At 38.3% G+C, this 13,950-nt stretch overlaps 1 protein-coding gene across 2 annotated transcripts in view; it reads left to right on the top strand.

Moving 5' to 3' along the window:
• EXT2 (exostosin glycosyltransferase 2) overlaps positions 1-13,950 on the top strand; it is an 81,565-nt gene that overhangs the window by 35,178 nt on the left and 32,437 nt on the right. For both annotated transcript variants that reach the window (XM_075152352.1, XM_075152353.1), the window contains exon 8: positions 2,669-2,800. In XM_075152352.1, coding sequence (XP_075008453.1) covers positions 2,669-2,800 — 132 coding nt within the window. The remainder of the gene's footprint in view (positions 1-2,668; positions 2,801-13,950) is intronic.

The raw sequence follows: 13,950 nt of genomic DNA, 5'->3' as shown, positions 1-13,950 counted from the left end.
CCTCTGCCCTCTTCTCCAGTTTTGCTTGTGGTATAAAGGTGTAATCTTGCCTGAATTGCAAACATTCTTTCAGCAAAGAGAAGCTAGGTCAGATCCATCCTAGTTTTGCCAAAGGAGGAAAATCAGCTTTGATTGTTATGAAGCTAGATAATCATAGATATTACAATATTAATAAACAACCTTAGAGTTAGAACAGTATAGGAATGCTGTCATTTAATAACAATGAAATACACAGTCCTGTGTGTATTTCACACAATTAATAGCTACTTAATTGCTTTATAAAGTTATATGTTAAAAGGCTACATAAAATAATTTCTCCTTCCTACTTAGTGCTGCTTATGGTTCTAAACTGTTACCTAATGTGAAAATGAATTTTGAAATCTGTGTTCTCACTCTTGTTTATTTAGGATATGTTAATAGAGAGGTTCACTGTTCTGGTCAATTTTAATTCTTAATCTAGTACTGGTTTACTTTTTAAATCAGTTGCTGCTGAGTTCTGGATAATACATTTTTCTTAAGAAATGGGGTCTAGGGAAAGGAATACTTAAGTCTTTGCTTAGCATGTGATGTTTGCTTTATTTAGTGTCGTTTTGGTATTTTAGGAAGGCAGACATTATTTATTCTTACCTGTTTATATAATTCTTCTGCTTTTACAGTTGGATGTAATATTCATTTTGTTCTATGTTCTTGGTAATCGGCCTGTTATCCAGCTATTAAGTCCTACCAGGGAGAGAAATAAGGCGAGGGAAGTGATTCCGTTCCAGAGTGAAGTTAGTTGCACGCACTCTGGATGACAGGCTCCAGAGAAGTGTAAATTTTGGACATGCTCATCAGTCTCCTTAATAAAAGCTTGAAATACTCTGAAGTAGTAAGGCTTATGGTTGTTAATGTTTTCCCACAATAAAAGTAGTGCTCCAGAGAGCACTTGTCTCTTTCCTAGTTTGGTTTTTTAATTGCAACATGGATTTTTTCATCTTAAATATTTTACAGAACTATTCTGAAGAACCTGTTTTACAAACTACCCACAGAGTAGAGTTTCAGGGCCAGTGTTTTGGCAATAGGTCTTTAGTTCTGAATCCCTCTGAGCTTACACTCAGAGTAAAGTACAGGATAGCATATGCATGAATATGTGCAAGTTTGCGTGTGAATTTGCATTTCCCCTACTTGTAATCTTTCCTGTACACCGTTATTTAGACTAGGAATGCTCCAGCACGAAGCATATAGGTAGGAATCACTCTTTGTCTTCTGTTAAAAAGTAATGACCTGCAGAGTGAGACACACGGGCAACTTCTTAACAACAGCTAAATGAGAGTTATTTTTGGTTCATCTTGAAGTTTGTACCTCTAAAAGCTTAGTATTCCTTCAGTAACTTAAAATTCTAAATAATATTATTTAATATTCTCATAGCACATGATTAAAACTAGCCTGTCTGTAGAGCTTTTTTACTGTTTAAGGAATCCATAGCAGGAGTAAAATAGCACTTACCCAAATTTGTATGTTGTCTTCAGTTGTATTCTGGCTCTGAAAGCTGCTTAAGCTTCCAATTATTGAAAAAATGTCTTTTGTTTTAATTGTTCTACAACCCAGATGCAAACGCGTACTCTTATAGTTGATGCTGAACCATAGGAAGACTGCAAATTAGATTACCTTCTGGACACCTCAAGGTGCTGGAGTTTCCTGAAGAAAAATTAGGTTGAAAACACTCACGTCTCTTGGGCCAAAACACTTGAACCACATTTATTGGCAAAGTGTGTTTCCTTCTGGGTTGGATGGGGTCCTACCGGATCATTTGATGGTTCTAGGCATTTAAAAAGTATGTTTATGTCTCTAACAGAGAATCAGATAAGTCAACATTTTCATTTCCAAAACCCTGCTTTTCTTCCAGCATTTCTGTCTTACATAGAAACTGGGACAAGATTAAAACTTGCCATACAGGACCTTTAGCTTGAAAACAACTCATCTGTGAAATGCAGTGCATCTGCGTATAAGAAAATCACATGCTTCATTTCAGCAGTTTTACACTGACTATGTTGTAAATTAGCCTAGATTAACGATTGTAACAAATTGGCACATGCATGTACTTTTATGTAAAAATCTTAATATTTACTTGTATAAATAATATTTGCTTTTTGGAAGACTTGGGAAGGTATTAGTTTGGTAGGGTTAATGAGTACTGCAATTCTCTATCTGATCAGCTGTCTCTAATATTGATGTTAAAAGGTGACTTTTATATTCCACCTTTTAGGCTGCATGCTTTTATTTGGCTATTTAGCTGCACTATGGATTCCTCTGCCTTGGAAAAAGGGAGTATAACAGCAATTTCTTCTGTTCTGCGGTCAAACTGCTTTTGACATTTTTCAAGGGGAAAACATATGATAAAAGTGTGAAAGTAACCGATTCCTTCACGTATTCTCATTCTATTTAATCACTTGCAAAGTAATGCTGCTGCTTCTTTTTATTGGCTGTAAATTCTGGTTTTTTGGGGGGTGGGATTGAGTTTGAAGCTTTCAGGCTCTATGGAAATATTCTAGCTACAATAAACATGCCTCCTAATTTAATTTCCATCTGACTTGTAGACTGCATGGAACAGATTGTGCATGGCAAGCCAAAATTGATTATTAAGCACTGGATCCGTGCAGTGTGAAAGTGAACTTTATTCTCTTCACAGGCAAGGTGGTTCTGGGAAGCATATTTTCGATCGATGAAAGCAATTGCTCTTGCTACTCTTCAGATTATCAATGATAGAATTTACCCATATGCTGCCATTTCTTATGAAGAATGGAATGATCCCCCAGCTGTGGTAAGTAAATTCGTTTGATTCACTCATAAAACAAATTGTGGGTTTGTTTTTTTTCTCATATAAAAGGTATGTGCTATGAAACTTGGTAATAATTCTGTGTTTGTGTGTATGTGTTGTGTTCGTAACTTGCACAGATGAAGCTAATATATTTTATGACAACTGGCAAAATAACTAGGAGTTCATTTTATGTCCTGGCAGTGAAATGCGAACTTTTAACTTTTGCTGTTGCACACACTAAATTGCTTGCTTGTTTATATATTTATTTATTTTTCATGCATGCATACACACACACACACTTCTTTATTTCTGTTGAATTTAGTGTGAGTTTAGTGCTCTTAAAAATGAATAACTGCAGTGGAAATAGTCGGTGGAAATACTGAAGATCTTAAACAATCTGCAAGGCTCCTTCATGTAATTCTGATGAGATAGCTAGTTATTCCTATGCCTACAATTTTCGGCATGTTATTTCTACGTAATTTCTCTTATACAGAAACTGATGATCAAAGTTTTGCTGTGGTGTTTTGGTTTTTTTTTCTTAAAAGAAAAAAAAGTTTCGCCAGTTGGACCCACCCCTGTTAAGAAGAAACACTGGAGTATTAATTAACCTTCTGCACCAAGCAGCTGGTTCTGATTTTTTACTATATAAAAGCCTGCGGATGATTTTCACTCATAATCAGTTAATTTTCTCTGTGTCAAAATATAAAAAATAGTTTTGTTTTACTAATAAAACCAAACTTGTTAACTGTCTCACTTTATGAGAGAGTTTCTCTGAAAGCTGGGTAGGAGTGCTCAGGAGTAGAGTGTGTTTTACGTTGAACTCTTCAGGGCGATGGAGGGTGAACAGTTGCTGACAAAGAGCTAGGAGCTCATTGCTGGATTTCAGAAGGTGATTTTCCATCGCCTAGCCAAAGGCATTAGCAATCTACTGTTGTCATTGCCTAGAGAGCAAACCTGGCTCTTGTCAATATTTAAGGAAGAAATTAAGCTGCACAAGAAGTACGTACGTACTCCACAGAAGGGGATCAGAACATCTTAACACCTCAGATTATGCTAGCAAAACAAGCACCCTGAAACACCTAGTGAAATGAAGAAAGTGGCTGTAGGATTACTCGGTCTTTAAAGGGGACACAAAAACATCTTCTTCTGGGTTCTCTCCTATGCTGGAAACCCATCCATTTCTGGGGAAGCTAATCGTGCTCTGAGCCACAAGCAGGCTCCTTTTTTTTTTTCTTTTTTTTTCTTTTTTTTTTAATATAGACTTGGAAAAATATTTATATTAGTCATTCAGCCTAGAGGTTTTTAAGCAGAAGCTTTATGACCACAGACACGGCAACGTACAGAACAGAACTCTGAAACTGTGGAGGAACACATAACAGCAATACTGTGCTGGGGCAGTACGAGGAGTAGGCAGGAATATTGTATCAACGTGCAGTTGCAAAGAAAAGTTAGAAGGCTGACTGCAGTTAGACGGGCTGGAACTCGTCCAGGACGTTGGAGTTAACACCTCGTATCGTGCCTCTCTCATGCCACAAATGGTCAGTTCCTTGGTGGTTTTATGTCTCAGTTGATAGAATTTGATGTTTATCCTAGACTATGAAAATTGCTTAATATGTGCATGAATTCATTTCTTGCTTCAATATGAAACAGAAATATCATTAAAAGTTCCTTTATGGGCTGTGTAAGCTCCATATTAGCCAGCAACACAGAGTGCTTGTGACCCTTCCTCAGAGGGTCAGTTAAAGAAAATAGAATTCAGATCGGGAATTGTTCAAGTGCAGTTAAATTTGTAGAACAGCAGTACACAATCCTGTGATATCTTTAACTGGGGATTTTGATAGCTACTCTGAGCATGTATGAAAATTTCCTTCCACAAGGTTCTATTTTCTTTTTTCTTTTTTAAGCCAGCTAATACTGTTTGGTTTTGACCCTTGTTCTTTCATTTGAAGCAAATAACTGGAGCCTTCTCCAATTTATCTTCAAGATGATTTTTTTTTTTCCCTGTGATTATATTTTATCTCTTTGAGGTGAGAGCATATTACGTTGCGGTCTGTAGGGGAGCATATTTTTCAGGGCTCAGCTAATTTCTAACTTCAGACAATTTAGAAGGTGATGATATATACAGTATCTGCTAGTAAATTTAATAAGTCAATAAATTTAATAATAGTTACTTTAATGTTGGGATTTTTTTGTAAATAATTGCGCCAGTCAGAATTCCACAGTTGGTGTCTGCTTGTCAGGGGAATAATGATCCGCTTGAGCCTGAGTACGTTTCTCATCTAAGCTGGTGCCTAATGTCCACTCATAGCACTGCTACAATTTCTAGTAAGCCTGGATGAAACATTATAGTTGGAAAGCAGGTACATACGTGCGTTTGAGGTACCAGAAGATGGCAACTGTATCCTCTAACTCTGATACGGAGACAAAATAAGTAAAAATGACTTGGATGTGTTCCTCATTTACAAGAAAATTGCCATATTCTTCTCTAAATAAACTCCAAGACTGAAGCATTTAAAGCAAATTGTTTCAGGTTGGCCCCAGGGCCAGGATATAGGTAACTGTTAAAATGAAGCACCTGCGAGTTAACATTAATACCACAGTGAAATGTGCGAGTAACTGGGTGTCATAAATTCTTATGTTACTGGCCAGAGCTGTACCTCCAGAACTTGCCATGTGTGTTCTGCCTTCAGACTCGGCTGGCTCAGCATCCAGTTCCTCCAGCTCTGCTTGTTGTTCCTCGTGATGTTGTGGTCAGTAAGGGTTAAATGCAGTGCTCTTCTATACGCTCTTGTTCCCCTCAGAAAGTTTAGGTAGGAATGCGGAGTTGCAGAAGGAGTATGTGGAAGCTGTAGGCAGATTAGCAGAAGGTGCAGAGGTGCAATCACCACTTTAAGGCAAGGGGCTTACTGCAATTAGCCAGCGATTTCTGTAATCAGTACAAAGCTGTTAACAGAGCTCAGATCCCTGGGCTCTGAATAGTGAGGTTTTGAAAATGAGGGCATGGATTTGCCTATGGAATATTTATCAGAAAAGGCGAGCTTTAATGGGTTTATGAGCTTACTTGCGAGGACAAATACATCTTTCTAACAGAAAGAAGAGCTTGCTGTCTGTGCAAGATCATCATGTGGAGGAGAATCCTTAGCTAGAGAGAATCCTTGGCCGTGGTTGCTTACCTGCCTGTCTCCTTGGTTTAAGGGATTAATTTTGCTTAGTATGTCATTAGGATCCTGAGGAGTAACAGAAAAATAGAGCTCGGTAAAATGTCCTGGTTGTTAATTGTTTTGCTGCTCAATTGTTACAACTGCTTCAGGTGTAAAATAAAGCAGTAAAAACATTATTTCTACTTTGACAGTTAAGGTAGCTCATAACTCTCCAAGGTGCACATTTTGCTCTACATTTTGCTGAGCTATTGCAGCCTCGTGAGTCTGCTTCCAGTTTTAAGATTCATCATCTAATTTCAGATATTGCCTGTGATTTCGTGTAGTACTGCCTTTTATTATTTTAATTATAGTACAGTTTAATTATAGTCCTATTTTGAGTTAGCAAAAATTTAACAGATTACAGCCTGTAAGTATGCTAGATAAAAGAGATTTTTAGGAGCCTCAAATATTTGATTAAGTAAGTTTGTAACAGCAACACCTATGAAGAGAAAGCTGCATCTTTCACAAAAGGCTGCCTCAAGTTTGATGTCACTTGCAAAGTAGGGCTGGTAGGGACTTACGGCTATTTTTTGGAGATTTTCTCTTCGCTTTATTTTGAACTCTGATACTTCAAATTAAGAATTAGGACACATCTGCAAACATAATAACAATTATTCTCTTTTCAGCAAAATTACACTGCTGTTTGTATCTGAGGGGATGGCTATTATCTTGGACAGTCAGCATGAAAGTGATATTCATGCATTTAAAATCAGTGAGGCATGCTCATGGCTAGATCTGCATATAGATAAGCTTTATTCCTGTTCCCCAGATATTCCTCAAGTCTCAACACAGAGAAACACCTTGTGTTGAGTCTGTAGTTTCCCAAACATTTTAAACCACTATAAGCAGGAACTGTTGCCAAAAGAAGCAGTCCTGCGCTCTCCTGCAGTTGGATGACGATTTCTCTCTCTATGTGCTACCTTCTTTTTGAATTTTCTAATTCACTTGTGGTGAATTAACTGAAATAATTTTTCTCATGTAAAACTTACCCAGCAAAAGAAAAAAAAAAAGGGGGGAGGCAAGGGAGGGACCGGGTGGCTGGAAGGCTGCTGGTTTTGGTGTTATTTGGCTTATATTGGCTCAAAATATTGGTGAGACTGTTGCCTGAGTATCTTCACCACAGCGTGGGTGCAGCAGCAGTGCAGGAGGGTGCCTTTCCAGCAGGAGGGCGTGTAAGGTACACAGAAGACAAATGCATATGCGGTTAATTCCATGCTTAGTACATTGCACTGAGGAAGTGATCCAAGAGTTTTATGTGTTTGTATGGGTTGACTGAAGACTGTTGGCCTTTTCTAAAGAAAAAGAATACGTTACAAAGTGGATTATTTTCCTACTCATCCACTGTCCTGTTGAGGAAGTGGAAGACATAACATGCTAGTATGTTATGAAATAGTACTTTCAATAAAAATGCACTGCAAGGTATTTCCTCCTTTTAATGAAAGGGGCAAATGATGTTTTTGGGGCCTGAAATTCATTCCTGGACCACTTGAGTCCTTTATGTCTCAGACAGTCTTTTGCTGCAAGCACGAGAGTTTAATGCCTTTGGTATTTCTTGGCCCAGCCATTATCCATTAGGCAGGGGCAATCAGTTACGTTCAAGCAAGCCAGAAAATGACTGCTTCTGCAGCGTGCGTTCTGATGGTTACCAGTTTGGGCTGGATTAGAACTAATGACCTGGGTTTGAGATGTGATCTGTTATCTTCAACTAAGTACTTTGTTATGCTCTAATAGAGGTAAATTACTTTCTCACTCGTGCTTCTTTGTAGATTATTTAAATTTTCCTCTTCCTTTGCCTCATACCTTGCAAACATGTATGGGTTTCTGAAAAATGAATAAGATGGGTTTTTTCCAGATTTCTTTAGTTGCTTTTGTTGAAATTCTTTCAAGCCTGTTTATAATGTAGACCTATAAAACATTAGAGTTTTTTTTGTCAGGGGCTGCTTTTGAGCTTTGACCTTGGATGATACAGACCATAGTTTAATAATCACTTGAGAATATCACTATGCCGAACAATAAACATGCCAGATTTCATTTCTCCCAGTGAGGCAGAAAACAGCACCATCATTTGATTTAAACTAAAATAGCCAAATTAACTTAGTGCAAAAAGTGCCATTCATTTAGCAAAGCCTAAGTAGGATGTTCATTTACAGAATAATTTGTGGGCTTCTGCCAATTACCAAGCAGTTGATACTTGTTAAACAATTAAACTATTTCTAAGCCCTTTGACTAATATTTTGCAGCCCTCAGTCTCCAGATAATGCCACTGTTATAACTGTAGTTCCATCCTAGTACCATTTCTCATCTTCAAAGCATTAAGCAAATATTAACATATGCTTTTTTATTTACCTGTAAATGAGAACAAGCTAGCACTTTTCTGGGCAATGCACATCTGGTATTTTTTCCATTGAACAATATTAGTTTCTGTTCCTGCTCTACTTCCAGCTACCTTGTGTGATGGTTTGAATCAGCTGGGTGAAATTTTGCTTTATTTACCACGCTAGAAGATAGATATTCTTTCTTATACTAAACAACTTTCAGTTTATCGATATGTTTTTCCAGTGTTGATATTATGGACAAGTTGAGTATACCACATTTATTCAGCTATAAATACTGGTATTTTTGTGCGTGTGAAATGTGATTTAACAGTTGGTTATTTAACTTACCTGCCCAGAGATTAGGATTCTTCTCTTGCACAGTGATAGACAACCTCACAGTTATCCTATGTTGTGTGGCTAGTATCTAGTGTGTAGGTTTATTTCCATTGTAAATGATTTCCTTTGAGGCATGAACAACAAATTTTTGGATTTGGTTTGCAGAATCGGAAACTGGATTTCATATATTTCACTTGAATGACGTTTTAGTTCTTAAGACTACACCTAACCATTTAGGGTTGGGTTTTATTTTCTCTAAGAGCTTTTTGCTTTGTCATTAGCTTAGAAGTAGACACCTAAACATACAAGTGAGAGACAGACACCTAAACATACAAGTGAGAGACATGTTTTTAATCTTAGCAAAGATGGTTTTGAGATGCACCCAAAGAAACTGTACAATTTTGCTGGCCAAAGGTGAGGGTCTTATTGTTGTTGTTCTTACCTTGCCTGTTGCACTGCCTGGTGCCTCCTGTGGCTTCATAACTGTGCGGCTTTATTTTATGTAATGGGAGTCATTAACTTTTAAAAAAAAAAAACCAAAAAGGGACTTTGTTGCTTTGGATTCCTCAAGCCATCTTTTCAGTACGCCCTGTCTTTTCTGGCTTTGGGAGCATGAAAGGTATGTTAAATTCCATTTTCCCTCTTCAGATTATGTCATACCTTGGGTTTTTTGGGTCAGGAGCTGCTATGTTGACTTACACCAGGGGAAAAAACCAAAACTAAAACCACAGGAAAACATGAATCCTTTCCCTGGTTCTCTTTCCAGTTGTTTGAATATTCTTATTAAGGCTATATTGTTATAATATTCTTCTTATTCTTATTCTTACAAAAGAATGGCAATAAATTGATGGAGGGATTCCAAAAAGCATAAGTATTATGGCATCTTGTAAATATGAACTTAGCTCTTGATAATTCTCCTCTTTTCACTGCAGATCTATTCCTTTGACACCTTAATGAAATTAAGGAGGTGAAGAGATGAGCCTGAAGCTGAGTTTTTATATCAAAGAATGTGTTCGGCCAACAGATTCTGTCAGAAGGGCTCAGACAGCTGATTAGTTTTAAGTGGCTAAACAAACAAAAGATGCTGAACAACTTAATGTTATAGTTACGTGATGTATTTTGGCAATCAAAATTCACGATTCATGACAGTATCAGATTTCATCACTCAAGGAGGAATAAGTAGAAACTCCTGTGTGTCTTGTGGCTAAAATGTTTTTGAGGAGGGTTTCTAATCTTCATCAGAACATGAAATGGTGGCCACTGCACCTTGGCTTGCGATTCTGCAGAGTGTAAGCACTGTGGTTGGCTCTGGAGAAGTAGAGAGGGTTAATTCCTCTGGTTTTGCCCTATGACCACTTGAGAATGGGAAGCATGATGAAATACTTTCTCAAAGTATTCAATAGAAACTTATCATGAATAATTGGAGCAAAATAGAATAAATCAAGGCTTTTTTTGGTCTGGTAATTCATAATTGAAACCACATTGAGGTTAGATTGATATTCAGAACAACCCAGCTGAAAAAGCCGTACCCACAGAGGCAGGGGATATATAGCTCTGCTTTGCTTAGATGTGTAGAAGAACTGCTTAGCTCCTGTTTAAGTTCAACACCTGTTCTCCTTACCTCTGTGCTTTTAGAAGTCAGCGAGTTGTTGTTGTTCAAACTGTGTGGTTTCACTAATATGTTGGTTACAACAAGCACTGCGTCTAGCTGTTGAAAATAAATACACAGGGAGGAAAGCCCACTGTCTTGTTCATGGGAGCAGTGAAATTTTATTCTTCTAAAGTGCTGTTGCTGAGTTTTCCCACTAAATGATAGCTGGGAAGTTCTTGACTCTCTTCTATCATACAGGACATCTTACAGAGCCTTGGTTTCCTAGAGACCGTGCTGTGATGCAGTTTGTAATGTGTCTGCTGTGTCTTCTTCAAGTCTCTTTCAGTGGTACTCAGTGTACACCCAAATGAGTAGTTTTGGGGTAGGACCCTGTCGTAGTTATGTCTGGTATTTTGCCGATACCTTTGAGGCTCTGTGGCATTTATAACGATTGGCCAGTTCTCAGTCCGGTTGTGTTCCTTGATGTCCTGAAGCTCCCATCTATCTCAGTTCTGTATCCTGCTAAGAACGGTCTGTTTAAAACTTCCCTGCTAACTTGAACCTGAAGACTCCACATCGAGTCCAGCCTTCAGCACCCCACATAATGAGAATTCAACTCCCTTGATACCTTGTCCTTAATCTATTAACTTTTTCTAAAATAGAATCAAGTTGTTTTTAATAACCAAGAGGGAAAGCAGTATTTGATGTATCTATAGTAAAGGAAGGTGCCTTTATTGCACATGCACGCTTGTGGAAAGCATGCCCAGGACAGCTGCAGCAGTCTGAATCCGTCCCTGTATACATACCCGCTCCTGAATTCTCCTCTCTCCCCAGCCTCAGGCTATCCCTAAGTTCTCGCTGTCATTCAGGTCCCGCTACTTCGGCTTTTCATGTGAGCTGCGCAGAGCTGTCAGACAATTGAGACCGCGAGACTTAAGTGACATGAGATTACTCTTAGGAAACTGGCATTTGAACTTGATCCTTTTTGCCCATAAAAATGATTCACAGCAAACAACCTATTAATCTTAGATTAATTAACCTGGCTCCTCTAATGATATTAGCTGAGAGGGCAAGAGTGAAGGGTTGTCTTATCCATAGCTGAGTGTCAGCACTTTGTCAAAGAAAGGTGATGGATGATCAATCCACTGTTGCTGTTTGCTCCTCTCTCCGAGAGTGAAAGTTCCTGTGAATTTCCGTCCAGAAAGTTAATAAAGATGGGACTGGAGCAAATGTTCCTTCACCACTTGGTTTCTCGAGCGGTGACTGGGAGAACCCATCCCTATGTCATTATCCATTTCATGCTTTGCTGCCATAATGGCGATTTAATTAGGTTGCTGTTGAATTAATTGCCTGTATGGTTTGCTTTTCCCGAGCAGAAATCTGGAAGACTTTAGCAAATTATGGAGGCTTGAATTTGCCCGATTTCCTGCAGAAAGTGGGGTCAATAGGTCTCAGACTGTAGACACACTCTTCAGGCAGGCAGCAGGGGGTTGGCTTTTAATGGCACTTGAGAGATGCTTAATTGCCTTTTTGAAATGTTTTTCTCAAATGAGAGGCTTGGTTCTCCCATCCATTAGTGAGCGTCTACAGGCTTTTCCCTCCCTCCATCATCCTTTAGTAGATGCATGAGCAAAAACACCTCAAAAGTTGCCTTATTTTTCCTAAGTTATAACCAGCAGGGGAGAATTTTCATGCCTTTCTGAAAGTAGTAAAAGTTGGAATTTAAGTCATGTACCTAAAACTTAGGTTTTTAAGATAATTTTTTAGGCACATGTGCATGTGCTCGCACACGTACATTTGTATTTTTTTTCTGTAAGTACCTAAAATAGTCTTAAGTGATAGAAAAGGAATAGTCCTTTTCCAAGGATATTATAGCAAGTAATTTGTTAGGAAATGCTGTGGCCGGAGAGAAAAAGTTGCTAGATAAACCTCAAGTGGGAGCCATTAATTTATGTGGCAATGCTCACCCATAAGTAGTAAATACAGCATTGTCCGTAGATTACTCTACCAGTTATTTCTTCTTGTAGGGCAGAAGCGTAAGATTTTCTTGGCACTCTGCTGAGTATGATGTTAAGCCTCTGCTTCAAGCATTAATGAAAAGAGGTTTCTGAAAGTTGTTTTAAGAAGCTGCTCGACATTACAAGGGTCATTTGGGTAATAGCAGTCTTGGGGTGGGGGTTGTGTGGAAACGAGTCTGTAAAGCTTTAATTAGATGGATGATGCTCTGGTAACATTTAGATTGTGATTTGCTATAGGGAATTATTGAAGCTGGAGCAAAATCAGAGTGCTGTCCCTGTCTGCCACCAGTCTTTTTGTAAATTAGCAAAAATATGTATAAAAGCTTTAATTCTGGAAAATGTAATAACCTGAAAGCAGATTTGTCTCAGCACATGTCACTTGCTAAAGTAATAGATATATATTTTGTGAATTACTGAGTGTAGTCCTCTGCTATCACAGGTAGCCATGTCCCTTTCATGAACCGAAGTTCCATGTTACGCTGTTACTATTTCTACATTATCCTATTACTCCTGTTGGGTAAAAACTAGAAATTCATGCTTTCCATTAGGAACCTCACAGTTTTTGTTGAACGCTACTTGTACCAGACTTGATAAAGTACGTGTAGCTGAAGACTAGTCCGTCTTTCCAACTATTTCAGGAAGTCTACTAAAGGGTATTACTCCTACTGCCTGGAACATACCCTTAGACCATCCTGGATAAAACAGTGTGCCAGTGCTGTGCTTAACTTTAAGTGTCTCTTTTTAACCTCACGTATTTATCCCCCCTTCAGTGTTGATGTGTTCGTAGAAGGAAATCATATTCACATCATATTTTTTTCTCCTTTGCCAAAATGGACAAAATGTTATGATCTCTTTTAGTAAATAGGCTTTCTATGCTCCTCGTCCTTGAAGTTATTCTAATTAGAGGTGTCTAACCACTAAACAGGAGGAGGGTGATTGTTGGGTGTATAAAGTAACGCAAAGACTAAATAAGGAAACGGAAAATTGCAGAATTTATTTCCTGCAAATATGAGCTAATAACTTTGAGTCTGTAAAACTTGCTTTCCTCCTGATACAAGCAGGCTTATGGTATGAGTTTAGCTGGAGATTCTCGCAGTATTTCTGTAAACTGCTAGCAATTACTAACCTCTTATGAGTGTTCATAGTTTTTACAGGCTAGGGATTCAAGACTTCCCTGCAAAACAGCATCACTCAATTTCTGCTTTCCCAACTCCCCTTTTCACCTCGTCCCGAAAGGTCTTGTTTTTCCCTTTGCTTCTCTGTCCGACCCTGCTTGGAACATCAGCTGGAATGGAAAAGTTGAGACTGAAATGCCGACGCTTTCATTCCTGTCGAATGGTCCCTTCACTGCTTCCTCCCCCACGTTGTCGGCTCCAAAGGAGGCTGGCGCGTTCAGTGAGAATTTAGTTGTCTGTCTTGTCTTTTGCCAGCTGAGCTGGCTGCCTTATGCTGACAGTGTATTGAAGTAAGACCTTTAAAGTCTTAAAAGGGATGCCTTAGTTAAAATTCACAAGCAGTAGATACCTCTCTGAAATTAATCTTTGCATCTCATGCCTCTTTTTTTTTTTTTTTTTTTTTTAAAATGCAATAGGTGGTTTTTTTCACCATTTAACAACCACAGTTTTGTGGAAGGTAGTACATTATTCATCTTAGTGCCTGCTTTTTTGCTTGGGTACACATTTTATGCCAGGTT

This window comes from Calonectris borealis, chromosome 5 (genome assembly GCF_964195595.1).
Source record: "Calonectris borealis chromosome 5, bCalBor7.hap1.2, whole genome shotgun sequence".
Taxonomy (NCBI): domain Eukaryota; kingdom Metazoa; phylum Chordata; class Aves; order Procellariiformes; family Procellariidae; genus Calonectris; species Calonectris borealis.
This window is presented reverse-complemented; position numbering and strand designations above follow the sequence as displayed.